The sequence below is a fragment of the Stegodyphus dumicola genome, chromosome 7, assembly GCF_044657685.1.
Source record: "Stegodyphus dumicola isolate Sdum_Otavi_A_Nest chromosome 7, ASM4465768v1".
Lineage (NCBI taxonomy): Eukaryota > Metazoa > Arthropoda > Arachnida > Araneae > Eresidae > Stegodyphus > Stegodyphus dumicola.
In genome coordinates, this window is record NC_140774.1 from 55,120,964 (window position 1) to 55,139,554 (window position 18,591).

The following is an 18,591-nucleotide window of genomic DNA, read 5'->3' on the forward strand; positions in this document are numbered from 1 at the left end:
AATATTATAATAAGTAAAAAAAATATTCATAAACTTAAATCTTTGGTGTTGACAATTGCATTTTGAGACATGACAATCTCTGAATCCTTTTAATTAAGATAGCGTGCATTTTAGGATAAAGATAATGATTTCGAGAAACATGTTTATTACCGATTTCCAGAGAAATCCCGGGAGAACATTATAAACGAAGTACGGGTTCAAAATATGAGTCCTGCGGTAAACATTCTGCGTGTTTAACTGAAAGCAAGATTTTGTAATGTTTTATGGAAGAACGATTTGTAATGTTCAGTTCGGAACCTAACAGCTGCATGCGAATCGTAAGCTCCTTTTCTGCGACTCGCAGTGAAGTTGAAATTCATTATTATCAATCACACTAGAATTTATTGTTCATGTAAATTTTCATACCATGTTTTCTGATAACATAGAGAGTCGGTTAATTATAATCGGCATACCTATGAAGCTATTTATCGGGTGGAAGTTGGCGTTTTTTTGCGATTTTTTCTGGTAAAACATTTCCAAATATCGGTATTTACCGTATATATTTATGCACACACACACATATATATATATTAAAAGTTCTAAAATACAAATTTTAATTATTAAATAAGGTTAATATAATCCATAAAAAACACATTTTCGCAAAATCCTTCTACAATATTTCAGTGCTTTTCTTCTCTCCATGCGACAGCAATCTATTTTCTCTTAAAAAATAAAGAACTGCACAATCTCGGCATTGCGCTTGGCTCTCTATCGAACGTATCTCATCATTGTTCCCTTTAGTGATTATGCAGTATTCGAACAGAACTTTTACTGCATTTCCTTCCAATGTCAGAAAACTCCCCAAGCAATGTGTTAAAGTAGAGTTGAAGCTAAAAACGTATCAGATTTGTGTATAAAAATCGTTGGAATTTGAAATTGAGGAAAAGAATGTATACAAAAGCGGCGACATTGTTTCAGTGAAGGATTGTTATAAGCATGGTTGTCGGGAGTATGTTTATGCATGGTTGCCATATTTTGGCTCATTCTGAAAGCACTTGGCTACTTTTTTAAGGCGGTTGTAATAATACGTAGTACCAAAAATATTTAAAAATAAAAAAATACAAAAAGAGATACAATTTGTTCTTCGTATGCATTTTTTAGTTTAATATTTGAAACAATTTTAAGCCAAGCATGTGCAATAGATCTACTAATTTAAGAAATACACCCCCCCCCATATATTGAAGGAAAATAACATAAAATCTTAAATTTAAAACAAATTGTGTCAAAATCAAATCGCAGAAAAATAATACCATGATATTATTTTATCGTAAAATCAGGATGAAATATGAAAATGACTACGATGAAATGACTTCAGCACTAATTTAATAAATGAAAACAATATTCCAGATGCAGCTGCGCATTCATTTTTATATCATATTCAATATAATAATTAACATAATTTATTATAATATTTAATAACAGCATTTCAAAATTTTGTTTATAGTGTTTTTACTGCAGAATTTGCATTGGATTATGTAGTCTTTCATTAAGGCAACTATATTCAATTTAAACGGAATTAGAGGTAAACAGCTTTCTTCACTTACCCCGTCCTTCTTATCCCTCAAAAAGGCACTGTTGAGGTATTCTAGAGAGACATCATCATTTTCATTGAGCCACTGCATCACAAATGGCTCAAACCATCTGCAAAAAAACTGATATTTAAAACCTGAATAAAAAAAAATCTGAAAGAATTCCGATTTTAATTTTTTCTAAAAGATCTCTTTTAAATGTTTAATATATGGTTTATCATCCCAGATTATCAATAGAAATGGCGCGGGTCTCCACCCGCACCATTTCTAGTAGTGGAATACTTTATAAGATACTAGATAAATGTTCACAGCCGAAAAAAAAGAAAAAAAAAGGCATAGTTCTATATCTCGTTCTACGGGCCCGACTGACGAAATTCAACTTGCGTTTTTCATGTCTCAAAAGCGCGACCTAGAATATGTATTAGATTTATATATAGCATTGGTATTTTGACACAAAAATCGAACAGTTTCTGAAACGACATGACAATGTTTTTTCATATTTCGATTATAAGACTCCAATTATGCCAAACTGCCATGTTTTGTAAAAATCGCACGAGTAGTTTTTAAAAAATCAGCTCTAAAAATTTAGCTCCTCAATGTTAATCGAATTTGATATATATTTATTAATATCTCTTTTTTATTTAACTTACTTGGTTCCTTCTCACAGAATTCAAAATTTGGGCTTAATGCAAATATAATTCGCTCATTTTTTATGATTTATTTTTAAAATTTATACCTTAAAATATTTTTTATGAATTTTTCAAAAACAATTTGTATTATAACCTATAAAATTTTTAACATCATCTTAAAGTAGATGTATTTCTAGGCACACCTGAATAAAATTAGAGTTTTTTATTCAAAATTTTCTAAAATATACATTAATTTACATATTGGCGCGTTTTCAAATTTAGCACATATGCTATAAGCGATAACTTTAAATGCGGTTTACGCACTTTGTTAAAATTATTTGAACGTATGAAATCTGACTTTTTTCTCGCTCGTGTACAATGAAAAAAAGAGAGAGGAAAATAGGTTGCTATAAATTAAAAAGCTCACCAAGTGAATTATTCTTGGCTCAAAGTGAAAAATTTCTCCAAGATAAATTTTTGAATTTCTCCGTAAATTTCGTACCAAATTTTACTAAATTTAATATTTAGGCATAATTTGAGTCGTAGAATCGAAATATGGAAAATAAATATGTCATTTCAGAAAAAGTCCGATTTTGTGTCAAAATACCCATATTAGAACATGTATATAAATCTAATTTATATCCTAAGTCGCGCTTTCGAGACGTGAAAAATGCAATTTGAATTTCATCAATCGGCCTACTAGAACGGGAGATACAGAACTGTGATTTCCCCCGCAGTGTATATCTAGACTAACATGGGAAAATCTTCTGTATATTTGAAAAGTGAAAAAAAATGTATAACATAATTCTACAAAAATATTTAATGCTTTTAAATGTATCGTGAATTAAATGCACTTTTATTTAACTGAATTAGATTCAAAAGTAAAAAAATAACATTCTTAAGAACTGCATCTATTGCTTTTAAATAACTTGTAGAGTCATTAGTCTATTTGAAAGAAGAAGTACATGAAAAATGAGCAATGCCCACGCCGGGATTCGAGTCTGAATCTCTCGAATACGTACCGAGTGTGCTACCGTTACAGCTCGAAAGCATGCTGGAAGTAGGGAAAAAATAGCTTATAAGAACTTGAATGAAAATTCCGTTTTGGACTAGTAGCCTTGTTTTTGGTAAAAAAAAGCAATCTCTTCATTCACTTTCATGTTTAATATCTGAAAAGAGGCAGGCTTTCGATCCATTTCCCTTGCCGTTTCTCTCAAGTTTTTTCTTCCTTAAATTTCTAGTTCTGATTTAAAATGAGAAATTTTTCTTCTCACTTTCAGAAACTATAATTTAATAAATAACAGAAATATTTTTGATACAACATTAGAAAAATATTTCAAATATTGTAAGAATTAACAATTAAATACATAAAATAAAAAAAAATAATATTCTGCGATAAAAAGGAAATTTATGTGGTAAGTAGTTTGAATAATATGAAGAATTCAATAAAAATTTAAAGATTCAATAAACACAATATTGTCATTATAGAATTACGGTACATCGTAAGATGTGTTCAGGAACGTTCAGGACTCTAGCTTAACAACAAAATTGAGAGTTGTTTTCGATGCGAGCGCTAAAACAACCACAGGTGTTTCTTTAAATGATACACTAATGATAGGCCCAAGATGACTTAATTTGTATTTTACTAAGATTTAGACTTCATAACATTGCAATAACCGCTGATATTAAAATGATGTACAGACAGATAAAGGTTCATGAAAAAGATAGAGATTTTCAGAGAATATTATGGAGAGATAGCCCATATAAGCAAATACAAGTTTGTCGTTTGAAAACAGTTACATATGGAACTGCAGCTGCTCCATATCTTGCAACCAAAGTTTTGAGTCAGTTAGCGATTGATGAAGGATTGAACTTTCCAAAGGCAAAGAATATAGTTTTAAGAGATTTTTATGTTGATGATATGTTAACTGGTGTAAAAGATAGTTCGGAAGGTATTGCATTGATAGACGAATTGCAACATCTGCTAAAAAGTGGTGGCTTTGAGCTTCACAAATGGTCGACAAGTGAACCGTCATTGTTAAAAACCTCTGGCTTAACAAACACAGATAGTGACAATATTCATCGTGTAATAGAAGACAAAACATTGAAAGTTCTGGGATTGGAATGGCATCCGGACAGTGATGAATTCAAATGTAATGTCGGTGTAATAGAGTATCAAAGTGTTCCGACTAAAAGAATTATTTTGTAATTCGTAGCAAAACTATTCGATCCATTGGGGTGGATAGCTCCGTTTGTAATTCTTGCTAAAATGATCCTTCAGCAATTGTGGAAATTACAGTTATCATGGGATGATCCTGTAACAGAAGAGATTGATCGAAATTGGAGAAATCTATGTAGAGAAGTTAAACTTTTGAATTCTATAAATATACCTAGGAAAATTCTGCTACCTGATTATTTTCGATGTGAACTTCCCGGATTTTGTGATGCGTCTGAAAGAGGTTATGCAGCAGTTATTTATATCAAAACTTGCAATAACTCTGACATTAATGTTAAACTCGTAACAGCTAAAACTCGTGTAGCACCATTAAAATTTATTACGATTCCAAGACTGGAATTATGTGCAGCAGTGTTATTGGCACGCTTAATTCAGTCTGTAAAAGCTGCATTAGTTATAAATTTTGATTTAGTGCAAGCTTGCAGTGATTCACAAATCGTGTTGTCATGGCTAAGGTCAGATCCTAAAAAATGGCAAGTATTCGTATCCAATAGAGTTTCTGAAATACAATCCATCTTACCACCTGAGAACTGGAGTCATGTTGATGGAAAGGAAAATCCAGCTGATTGTGCTTCACGTGGATTATTTCCTGCAGAACTATTATCTCATCAATTGTGGTGGAATGGTCCTTCTTGGTTAAAGTGCAGTGAGATTGCCTTATCTAAAAATATTCTTATAGATGAAGAGGCATTACCAGATGCACGTAAAACAGTCTCATTTGTAGTTTCTGAACCTGTACAGGAACTTGCTATTATATCAAATATATCTTCATTTCCAAAGTTACAACGCATATTTGCTTGGATATTAAGATTCATATCGAATTCTAAAGTAGCATATCTAGAAAGAAATACGTCTTTTTTATCTAGTAATGAAATTCGAGCTGCAACTTTCTGTATTGTCCGAATAGTACAGCGATTTCACTTTTTTAAAGAAATTCAATGTTTGGAGTTGGGAAAGGACTTACCTACAAACAGCAACCTCCTTAGCTTGTGTTCAATTTTAGATGACAACAAAGTGTTACGTGTAGGAGGAAGACTGAAAAATGCGCAACTATCAGAAAATGAAAAACATCCAATCTTATTACCTTCAAAACACAATCTGACAGAAATCATAATTAGACACTTTCATGTCAAATATCTGCATGCAGCACCGGAACTTCTTCTATCTTTAATTAGACAGCAATTTTGGATCATAGCTGCTAGATCTGCTATCCGAAAAGTAGTAAAATCTTGTATCACGTGTTGCAAACTTAGAGCTAAAACTGCAAGTCAAATAATGGCTGATCTACCGGAATCTAGAGTAACACAATCGGGACCATTTCATCGAACTGGAATAGATTTTTCTGGACCGTTCATAATTAAACATCGTGAAGGACGTGGACAAAAATCATTTAAATATTACGTATGCTTATTTGTGTGTTTTGTAATCAAGGCAGTACATCTTGAAGTGGTAGAAGATTTGTCAACAAAGGCATTTTTAAGTGCATTGAAACGATTTATTGCAAGAAGAGGGAAACCATTTGAGATTTATAGTGACTGCGGTACTAACTTTAAAGGTGCAGACAAAGAAATCCGAAAATGTTTTTTGCAATGTAAGCAAAATCAAGAAATTCACAAATTTTTGTCTTTAGAGGAAATAAAATGGATATTCAACCCGCCATCATCTCCCCATTTTGGTGGACTATGGGAATCGGCAGTAAAGTCAATGAAATTACATCTAAAAAGGACTGTTGGTGATACTGTGCTGACCTATCCGGAATTTCAGACCTTGATAACGCAGGTTGAGGCTTGTCTCAAATCTAGGCCATTGTGTCCAACTTCGGCTGATCCAAATGATTTAACTGCATTAACACCTGGTCATTTCCTAATAGGAACGTCTTTAACTGCTATACCTGAACCAGACCTAAATTATAGTTCCTTCAATCACATTGACAGATGGCATGTGAGACAGTTTATTTTTCAGCACTTCTGGAAAAGATGGAGTCGAGAATACCTGTCTCAGCTTCAACAAAGACCTAAATGGCAAAAAAGTCAAAACAATTTAGAAGTCAATGACTTAGTCCTCATCAAAGAAGACAACCTTCCGCCTCTTAAATGGAGGTTAGGGAGAATAATTACTGTTCATCCGGGCTCAGATCAAAGAGTCAGAGTTGCTAGTATTAAAACTGGTCATGGTGTCATTAAACGACCAGTCGTAAAATTGTGTCCTCTTCCTATTCAGACTAAAAAACTATGAACTGTTTCGCATATAATATTTTGTATTATTTTTCTTATGTTTATTTTTATTACAGACTAAGAAGTTTCAAAATGCTCCAACTGTTGAAATCCCCTGGGATTTCAACGAGGGCCAGGATGTTTATGTGAGTATCGTTTGCTTCATTTTATTGTTGCAAACAGCGTAAATTCCTTTTGTTTTTCTTCTTTTAGTTTTGAACTTTATGTGTGGCAACAAGATTATTGATTGAGAGAATTGTGTTTGTGACAGCCATGTAGAATGGCTCGCTTATTTTGTATCAATTATTTTGCATCGCTGACAAGTGTAATTTAATAAAAGTGTAGGAATACAGTCCATTTGTTGATTGATTATAGTTTGTGAAACATATTAAGTTTAATAGAACAAGAGACTTTGAGCCACAATTTGTTTGGAGGAGTTGAAACTGACTCTCAGGTCCATGGTATTTTTGATATCGAAATACAAGGAATGGAAAATAAATTCAAATACGAATTATTGGTTTTAGATAAAGACAAAATTTATGGATACATTCCTAGAGTGAAACTCAAACATATATGGTGCTCACTTCGAGAACATAAAATCAAAATCAGTGATTCTGGTAGAGATACATCAGATATCGGATTGTTAATAGGAGCCGACTATTCCGGACTGTTGATGACGAATAATATCATTCCAATTGACAAAAACCTTATTCCCATTGAAACAAAATTGGGTTGGACCCTACCATGCCCAGTGCAAAGTCATAATACCTTGCTTGATACCGTCGGACTTTGTTATTTGGATCTCACAGAACTATGGAATTTAGAGACAATTGGCATAAAAGATCCGGCTGAAGTGAATTTAGACACTGAAATGATCAAAATTTTTATAGAGAACATTAAAATAATCGAGGGCAATAGGTATGAAGTCTGTTTGCCTTGGAAGGGTAGTCATCGGATTCTTGAAGATGATAAAGATAAAGCGGAAAAAAGACTTTTCGCCAATACACGAAGACTGCAGAAGATAGGTTTTTTTCGAAGAATATGATGGTATTATTAAAGGCTGGCACGATGAAGGTATAATTGAAATGGCTCAGAATAATAGTGATTCTGGTCACTATTTATCTCATAAAGCAGTAATCAAAGATTCCAGTATGACTACGAAAGTGCGACCTGTATTCGATGCATCATTGATGGATGAAAATGGGAATTCCTTGAATGCTTGTCTCGAAAAGGGGCCGAATTTAATAGAAATGCTTCCAAAACGTTTTATACAATTCCGGCAACATGCCATTGGTGTTACTGCCGATATAAGGAAAACTTTCTTACAAATCAGTTTGTGTGCCAGAGACAGAGACTTTTTGAAATTCCTGTGGTGGAAAGATTCAAACAAAACCGAGATTGTTACCTACAGACACTGTCGTGTTGTGTTCGGCATTTCTTCGAGTCCATTCCTGTTGGGAGCAACGATTTCTTACCATTTGGATAATGCTTCACAAGATTTAAGAGGAACGGCACTTAGATTGAAGAAATCCTTTTATGTCGACAACTGTATAGCTAGTTTCGAAACCGAAGAAGAAGTAGTGAAGTTCAAAGAGGAATCTCAAACTCTAATGTTTTCAGGAGGTTTTGACCTTAGAGGGTGGACTGCTGCCCCATTCAAAGATAGAAGCATGACTTCCTATCAGAAGATCATTCCAATTCTGGGACTCTCATGGGACACCGAGAATGATGAAATTTATTGCAATTTAACCCCTTTGACATTTTCGGAGAGTGCTCACACGAGACGATCTCTTCTGTCAGTCTCACAGAGGATATTCGACCCCATCGGATTTACTAGTCCAACTACGGTAATTCCAAAACTCATTCTGCAAAAAGCATGGAAGATGAAACTTTCCTGCGATGAAAATATTCCACAAGGTATAGAAAGAGAATTTCAGGCTTGGATCAAAAGATCTTCTTGAATTATTGTAAAATTTCAAGAAGACTTGTGACTGGAAACTTCGATGACTGCTCTATCTCTCTACATTGTTTTAGTGATGCTAGTAAGGTATCTTATGCAGCATGCATTTTCTTGCGTGCATATTTTGAGTGCAAAACTTCAGTACAATTGGTATTATGTAAATCAAGAGTAGCGCCTGCCAAAGAAGTAACTATTCCCAGATTAGAGTGGCTTGGAGCACTTATAGCTACTCGGCTGTATCGTCAAGTCATTGATGCTCTTAAATTGACAAAGTGACAAATGTACCTTTGGAGTGACTCGTCTGTAGTTCTGACATAGATAAAAAAAGACTCCCTCTGGAGCGTTTTTGTAGCAAATCGTGTAGCTGAAATAAGGAGATGCACAAATCCGGAAGATTGGCATTATGTACCAAGCTTAAGCAATCCAGCTGATCTACCCTCTAGAGGGTGCGATGCCAAAATGTTGCTACAGAGCAGATGGTGGGAGGAGCAGGATTGGCTTAAACAGGAGCCGGATAAATTACCTCTCTCTGAAGAGTCATAATTAGAAACTGATGAACTGAGCAAAGAATACGTTGCAATTTCCTAAAATTGCAAGGTGAGAAGATGTTCAGAAACGTGCACGAACTCAGTTAATGCACAGTAATTTAATATGTTCATTATAGTGTAGATTTTTTGTGGCAACAGTGATGTTTTGTTATATATTATTTTGAGCGTGATAACGCATGGAATGTGATTCTTTTTATAATGTTTAGAATGCTAAATAAATAAGTTCGTTGTTAATTAAAAAGGTTTTCTCTGCTAAATATATTACCATTCGTTCGAAGTTATTAAATAAGTCAAGATATTGATTAATTTCAAACAAGATGATTATTTGATCTAAGTGGAATATAATGATGTTAAATATTTAGAAACGCTTTGAAAATGATTATAATGTCACTCGGAAAAATGAAACAAACAATACATTAATCGGCTTGTTTACTTGATTTTCCTGGCTGGATATAAGACTGACACAAACCTTTCTAAGAAGGCGAAATATTTAGGACATACAATATTAACTACATATCTTGTACTCCTATATATAACATACAGAATTAGAAATCACCCGTTAACGGTAGAAATTCAAACACAAGAAATAAAGGTTTTTGAAACTTTGCAGAAACTAACTACTATTAATAATTAATGCAAGACAGCCTGTTACTTTTAAAGAAAATGATTTTAAAGCAAATCAAGGGAAAAGTGTTTATTAACTTGCAAACATATTAGTGCGTGCCTTGCAAAAAGTTACTTGCAGAGTGTACTTACGCAGGGTATTCAGGTACTGCTTCTTTGTATAGAGGGACGTCTTTAACATAATTATTATAAAACCATTTTACTTTAAAGTGTAGATTCATGTACGCTGAACTTTTACATAGTCTGTGCTGCTCGTGCTCTGAAATACAAAGTAATTACATTATCAAAGCAGTTTTAAGACCTCACAAAATATTTCATAAACATTAAATATGGGAAGAATGATAAATGTATAAGAAATATTAAAATTAATAAGCGACGGAAACGCGATATTGTAGTCAAAGTTGTTATTTACATTAAATAGAGTCTTCCAGGTGTGTGTTTTGTTAAGCTGAATAGATGTAAAGATGAGGGAAAATTAATAGTAAATATTGGAGGTCCAGTCACATAACAGTATTAGTCAAGTTTAGAAGCTAACTTTTCCTATAACAGGGAAACTAAAATTTTTGAATTTAAACTTTTATTTTTTAACATGGAAACCAATATTAGCCTCTACCTTGAGACACAGTAACAGAAGACACATAAGATCAAGATACATATAATATCATGCAAAGTTATACATTAACTAAGTAACATCATCTATTGCGGTTTTCAACATATTTATATACTCAGAAAACACCATCAGATAAAATCATAAATCCAAAAAATTTGTCTTCTGTAAACAAACGCACCGAAAGCAGTTACAGTTACGACTAAGATCACCGGGAATGAAACAATTGTAAAATAACGCTTTTAAATGTTTGTCTACCATTTTAAAAACATTTAAAGTTTGTATTTACTGTAAGCGATGTTAAGTATAAAATTTATAGACAGGAGTTAACCAAAAATAATTTAAATAAAGAGTCTACTGTTGCCATATCAAACCCGAAAATTTTCGCGATTACACTTCGCAAAAGCGCCCATTAGCGGCTGAGCGGTAAAATCGCTGGACACTGGTGGTTCGGTCCAACTTTCGAATACCGGCGAATTTTAACATGGGAATTATTTTAAAAACGAACAATTAAAATTTGGCTTCGGCCCGCTCAGCTGGCGGGCTTGCCCGGTAGTAAGAAATATTAAAATTAATAAGCGACGGAAACGCGATATTAAAAATAAGAGAAAACTTAAGATTAAACATTTAATCATAATGGTAGATGGATAAAAATTGTGAAATAAAAAAAAACTTTAAATTATATCGGAAGAAACACGCGAGTAAAAACTGAGTTAAGGCATTCGAAACATCCCCAATTATCCACAATAAATGCTGTAAATGTTCATAATTATCCATTATTAAATTTATTATTAAATTACTAAATTACATTATGAAATTACATTATGAAATAAATGCATTTAAAATTCAGTCACTTGGATATGTTACAAAAAATTAAAATAGAGTTTAAATTATTTAAAAATATTTTTTTTGCTTTTAAACTGCTCACTTTGTTCAGCATTACAATTACCGTTTGAAAGAGCTTATATAATATCAGGAAGGTAAAACTTTAGACTGACATAAACTTTATATGAAACTACATCGATTTCAAAAGTAACCGACACAGAGCTCTCTTTCCCAAGAGCAAAACGTTCTGCAAAATAGCTTGCTATTTTTTTATAACAGTAATCGAAAAGATTTCTTTATTAATTCATTTTCTTTATTAATTCACTCTTTTTAAAACGTAGAGCTTCAGTATTTTAATCATTTAAGCTTATATTCAATTATTTAATAAACAAATCGGTCATAAAACTCTCTAAACTTCATGAGAAATCAAAAGATTGGTTTTTATCGAATACAATATACTAATAATGCTGGAAACTCTAGATCTACTTACAATCTATTAAAATCTATTTAATAGCAATTTTGTTGCAGTTCCAGCTGTAAACACCAATCATAATTGTGAAATAAAAACCGCGTGAAAGTTGCATAAAATATCATAAAGCTGCTGGATTTTTATAACCATTTCAGTCATTACGTGATTATGTAACGATGATATGCATCGAGATTTTGTAGACTCATTAGGTTTATTGAAGCAGGAAACATGAAAACTGAGCTACGTTCTCGCAGAGATTCTAACTCCGTATCTTCGAAGTTAGCCGAAGTGTTTCCAAATACATCACGATTTTGTAAGCACATCCGGTTTCCAAAATCTCTCCCCGCACATTTTCTCTTCATTGAAAGAGAAACTGAGTAGGCGGGGTCCTAGCTGCAAAATCTATGTGGCAAGAAACTATTACCCAGCACATTTTAGTTTAGGCGCCATCTGTAGAGCGATCAGGTATTGGCTACACAGGAAATATGAAAACTGAGTAATAACCTCACCGAGATTCTAACTCCGGATCCCAGGGTGCTTGGTGGACGCGCTTTTCAATACATCACCGAAGGTATGCGTTACAGAGGTAGAAATATCTCTCACAACTTGGATAATTCGTTTTGTTTCCAATGAATAAAAGTATTATAATCAATGGTGGCTAAGAAAACAATGATTTTTTTTTAAGATGGGCGGTCACGCTTCATAGATAATGTTCTCCAATATTATTTAAATTTTGAAATGTAAGTCATCTCTCAATAATAAATTAATTCCTTTTTATTTTAATTGAAAACATTAATTATTTGCGTAATTTGATAACAAATACAACACAGTCGTTTCTCAATAGTCAATTGTTAACATAAATTTTCTACTTTCTTTGAAAACGTCGAGTTGATCACATTAAAGAGATCCTAGTAAACACTAGGCATGAAACACATCAAATATAAGGTTGGATTTCAACTAAATTTATAAGCACAGGAATTAATAAATTTTCGCTCATTTCAAGATTCTCACCTTCTAATGCATATTTCATATCTACAGCAAATAAACTCCACATCGTGTCAGCACTCAGCTGACCACAGTTTAGCTCCTGAGGAAATCTATATTAATAAAAATAAAGTAAAATTATTATCTGTGCCTAAACTTTAAGCAAAAGAAAAGGAAAAGGTCTAAGAAAATATTACATACATTATAAAGGCTTTTATATGCAAACGCATAAAAAGAAATAATTTCATTATGGAGTGATATTATTTAATGCATTTTTTACAACAAAATGGACTTGCAAGTAATTTTCAATTTCTGTCTTTAGTCTTTATTTTTGTCAAAAAACGAAAGATTATTGCAACTGTAAGGATTTATTTTTTTTTCTAACCAGTTATTTTATGTTAATTAGCTTTACTGTCTTTCTCGTTTTCCTGCCAGAATGCAAATTTTAGTTCTAGCGTATGAGGTAGAAAGACGACGGTCTTTAAAAGAAGGTTTTAGATTGTTGAATCAGAGTTGTTCCGCCTGAAGGCCACGTTTCTGGATGAATATCTTAGACATCAGAGTACCTGCGTTATTCCCGCTATTAGACTTGTCACGCCGGTACTAGGTTTAAGCCAACTTGCGCATTATTCATTCTGTGTAGTCTTTGGATAACTTACGACTTAGTTTAGTTTTAGATTTGAATTCATTAGTTTTGAGTTATGCATAAATACTAACTGGTTTAGTAAACACAAGAAGTGCCTTCTGTTAAATTATCTGAGTTTAATAAAAGGGTCTTTTACACCCTTCGTATGGCTCTCTGCCTCCTTAGTGGACATAGCGAAAAGTCGCTTGAGATTTAGTCTCAAGTTTAGTTTATGCTTCCAAAAGAAAGTGAGACAACTTACTGGTTAAGAACTGGAGTATAACTGTTTCTATCTTCTTCTATCACAGATACCATGAGCGCGATCAATTTGTGCCAGAAATCCAGGTTGTGCAGACTTGGTCCATGATCTTCGTTTCCACCCTCTCTGTTCTTGTCTTGGGGTTCCACTTGGAACTCTCGACCGTATAGTTCGTAGCAGTTCTCGAATAGGAACTGATACGTCGATCGAAGGCAAGCTCTTACACAATCTTTCACTACTGTACTGGCGCGAGGTGGACTTGACAATTCTTGTACCTGTAGATCAAAATGAAAGAAACAACAGTAAGCGAGATCACAACAAATGAATTCTAACTATACGAGAACGTTGGATTTACATTCTAGATCAGTCCTTTGCAACTTATGACCAGCGGGTTATCGTGTGGCTCATTTCATAATTTAAGTGACCCACTTGAACTCCGAAAATAAAGTATAATACATAAAAATAAATTATGAAACATAAATATAAAGCGAACACTTGAATAATACATAAAAAATAAACTGAAAATAAATAACAACAATAGCATTTTTGTTTGATTTCAAACTTGCGGTAACGAACATGCATTTTTAAAATTTATAACATAATTTAAAGGAGAAATGGATAAATTTGGCAACGTTGATCCGTAATCCATAATTCTAAAATCATGGCTTTGCCATTTTGTCTATTTTCGGTTCAAATTATAAATGCGAGAAAATAATTTCACACATTAAATTTATTTTAAGTAAGAACAGGAGTAACTTAACTACCGAAAATTAAGATCTTTGTACTCGTGTTAAGACTACTAACTATAAGCCAGACATGATGAAACTGACGCCACAAGTTCAGCATAAAGGGAGCCATTGATAAAATAAAGTTCATTAAGTTTGGTTTCATAATAATTTGAATTGTAATTATAATTTTCATGTTTAAAGTGTATTGTAATTATTTTCTTAGCACAGTTTATCTTATTATTCACCAAAAAAATCTGTTTTAAAGTGAAAACCGAAAATGTCTTAATACATATTTTGATCTGCCTACCCTAGATTGCTAGATTGCCAACGCTTGCTCTAGATGATGACCGGATGAATCAGGCAGACAGAAAAGATAAGCTGCGTCTTAGATTGAAACTGGAGAATTCAGAGCTTTTAAGTTGAAACAGAAAGCAAACAAATAAGAATGCTTTTCTCATATTAGCTGAGTACCTGAGTTTAAGGTTTAAAAGAAGATCTACAAGGATCGCGTAGGCGAGGGATCACTCAAAGGAATGAATTAGTTCTTCTCTTTAACCTTAGCTTGAGTTAGATTGGTTCAGTTTAAGGTTTCTAAGCAGAACACGAATTATCCTCAAATTTAGCTGAAATTTAGCAAGCGTTATTAACTATGAAGGGATAAATTCTAGAACAGCAGTCTCAAATTTTAGATGATGAAAAAAACCCAAATAAAAAAAAAGTATAAGTTGTATTTATTTTCTTTCAAATTTATTTTTATTATATTTTCTTCCTGTTAGATTACACTTAATGTTTCGGAAGACCAAACCTCAGGTGTAAATGATATCAAAAATGCAATGCAATTCTAAGTTTAATTTAGGAGGAAAAGAAAATTTACAGTTAACAGTAAGTTAAAAGTAATGCAAATAGAAAATTAAATTAGAGTGGGATATTTAATAGCAACGTCAGTTGAAATACAAGCAAGTTTAAGTAATAAAAATTTTATTATGGAATTACCGTCAAAAATCTGCTGCAAATTAGGAATGCTAGTAATATAAAAATATTCATACTTGACACACCTAACATTTTTAAAATTAAACTGTTTTAAGGCATATAATGTTTTAACGCATGCTGTTTTAAGGTATGATTAAGGCAGCATATTCTTATAATTGATTTTAGTAAACAGTTAGTATTACGCTTCGATGTAAAATCCTTTTTTAATAATAAGTAGACAACTCATTTTATGTTAAAAAATAGAAGCATGCGACGTTTAAATTCACATAATAATTACACCAAAAATAATGTGTGAGTAAGTGGACAGACGAGCATTAAATGAAAGTACTAAGAAGAATTTTGAAGGCAATGAATAAACCGTACAACAGATTACATGCATACCTAACTGACGTCTGAACATTAAATTGATGCAGTTTGAAAAGAGTGCTTGGAACCTGATAAGAAGTACCATTACGCATATTAACTAAAACTAAAATCTTTGAAAGGAAACTTATTCCGAAAAATGAGCTTGTTTTTATTAAATAGTAGGATCACTGTTTTAATGCAGAAAGCATCTGAAATGTTCAAATCTTAATTCTATTCCGATTTAATATGAATCGATTAATCTTGAGTCATAAAATGCTCATTCCTTTACCAAACTTCACTTAAGCTATTAATTTTAAAGTTTTAATAGTATTTTGGACATTAAAATTATCAAGTTTTAATCTAAAATTTTGCAATCGATTTCTGTGGCGTTCTCAAAGCGATACAGCATTTTATTATAATTTACAGATTTAGTTATAAATTATTAAGTACGTTATTAAGTAAATTAAACTTATTAAGTACGTTAAGATTGTAAATATAACATATTGTATAAGAAAGGCAGAATAATATGCAACTTCCGCTGACAGTTCAGGTAAATTAACTAATTAGCCTAATTTTCTAGTAATGCTAATATAACTGTAATGAATATAAAAAAGCAATATGCCTTTATTTTTCTCATCCAAAGACAGAGCTAAAAGCTTATTATACAAATAATTTTAAAATAAAAATTTTAAAAAAAGGAGATACTTTCATCTAATTTGATTACTTGAAAATTAGCTCATGAATATTAGAAATAGAATTTTTGTTTCAATCGCGAATTAAAGAATAGCAAATGCTTAAGTTGGATGTATTTTTGCATGTAAATATTTCAGACTTAATTTATACATAATCTAAAATATTTAAAAATAAAACATAACATATAATTTAATACATTCATGTGAAATAATCATAAAAATATTTTTAATATTTATAAAACATAATTACACAATTATATAAAGTCATCGGTCTCAAGTATATAAATCATAAATTCTGAAGATAAATAGATTTATAATACCTTCATCCTAAAGAAGGTAATACTAGTTAAAAGATCTACAGTTGATTTTAAATCCTGAAGCTTCTCTGGACTCGATGCAGGGAAATTATTCTGAAAAATTCAAGAAAAAAATTGATAAGAAAACAATGTATCGTAATTTGCATTAAAAGTATGAAATTTTTATGAGAAATTTATAATTATGCAATTTATTACTTACGCGATACATGGATAAATCTATCCTCAGTGAATTATGTAATTGGTCCAAAAGTTTGACGAATTTCTCTTTCTAAAATGAAAAAAAAAAAAAAAAAAAAAAAACACTTGTAAGTAGACAAAATTTTCAAGCAAATCACATAAGGCATAATAAATGTTTCAAAGATATTCATAACTTTACTTTGAAGCAGTCAAAGTTAACACTATGACAATGTTTGTTCATATGAAGTAAATTTCTTCGGCAATGCAGAAATTATGACGTCATTATGTCTTACGCCAAACTAAAGAGGTCTTTTACATGGAAATTACTTTTCGGTTTGAAGTTAATACTCTATTCATAAAGAGAATTTTGTTTTGCTTATCAAGAGAAATCTTTTTCAGACAGATGTCGAATAATAAATCAATGAATAGTCAATATTATTTGTTTAATGGAATGCTTATTTCACTTTTTACACGTTTACAGAAAAGCGAAGAAAGACACTACTGATTTAAGGCAGTGATCTCAAACTGGCTGCCCGGCAAGATATTTCAATCATGTATTTGTTACTAGTATGCTGCTGCAAAGATTTCAAGGTGTTAGTTATTTGAATTCCCAGTTTATTCATCATCATTAAAAACGAACATGAATATCTGTAAACCACCAGTTTGTGTGTATCACCAGAAAATCTGTAAATAAAGCTAACTAATTTATAACGTGATATAAATCTTATTCGAAGATTTGAAAATTTACGAATTTTTGCACTAGGAATAATCGCTTTGTTTGGGAATACATTTTTACGTGAACAGCTTTTTTTCACAGTTAAAAACTGATAAGAAATGAATCCGATTGACCAACGAGCATCAATAATCCGCAATGAAGATAATTTCTAGCAATTTCTGTCCAAGGTTACAAACTTTACCAGAGCCGAAACGCCAACAAGCTGTACTCAGAAAGAAAGAAGTTTATAATTATTTACATGCACACCTAATGTACGTTTATTTATGTCTCGAATAAAAACTTAATAAATAAGAGAAAGAATCATTATTAATTCCTAACATTGTGATTATTTTTTCTTAAGTTTGACCCCACATGTAAATATTCTCTGAAAACTTAGAAAGTTTTCATAATTTGTTTATTTTTAGTTTAAACGAAATTATTTAATGACTAATTAAACATGTTAAAATTATTTCAAAGAAAAGTCAGTCTAAGAATTTAATATTTAGTTGTCAGCATATTCTTAAATTACAAAGGGAACCAGAAACAAATGTCTTGCAGGTACTAAACGTCAGATTTCAAATACGAAAAAAATATAAACTTGTTTTCATTTAAAGTAACAATATTATTATTTATTATGCTTTGATAAATATTTAGCGAAGGAAATTTAAAATTTATTTTAAATCTTTTTCATTTTGTTATTAAAAACTTCCATTCTATATATGTAAAAGAAGGGGAAAAAATAATGGCCCGCCAGGTTGTTTTCAGGTCGTGCATGTGGCCATCACGCAATTTGAGCTTGAGATCAATGATTTAAGGTATTTTAGAGGTGCCCGTGGAAAATATACGAGTGCAGCGTGATGACTGTATGGGAAATCAGCTGAAGAGATTGTTATTCCGATGAAATTATTAATGAAATCATGGCAGATAATTTTTAATAATGCAGTTATGAAACTTCTCAATTTATTCTGTCACATGTCGTTAATCATCACATAAATTCTTACAGTACAACGATTTCATGCGCTTTTGAAGGCTACGCTGAGATAATAGAACGTAAAAAAATTCAAAGTTACTAAACCGGTA

General features: G+C 31.9%; 1 protein-coding gene across 4 annotated transcripts in view; it reads right to left on the reverse strand.

Moving 5' to 3' along the window:
* Positions 1-18,591, reverse strand: part of unc-13 (protein unc13 homolog) — a 293,041-nt gene that overhangs the window by 28,976 nt on the left and 245,474 nt on the right. For all 4 annotated transcript variants that reach the window (XM_035360008.2, XM_085820232.1, XM_035360007.2 and 1 more), the window contains 6 exons: positions 16,819-16,887; positions 16,623-16,712; positions 13,551-13,822; positions 12,691-12,776; positions 9,911-10,037; positions 1,584-1,680 (listed from right to left, as the gene is read on the reverse strand). In XM_035360008.2, coding sequence (XP_035215899.1) covers positions 1,584-1,680; positions 9,911-10,037; positions 12,691-12,776; positions 13,551-13,822; positions 16,623-16,712; positions 16,819-16,887 — 741 coding nt within the window. The remainder of the gene's footprint in view (positions 1-1,583; positions 1,681-9,910; positions 10,038-12,690; positions 12,777-13,550; positions 13,823-16,622; positions 16,713-16,818; positions 16,888-18,591) is intronic.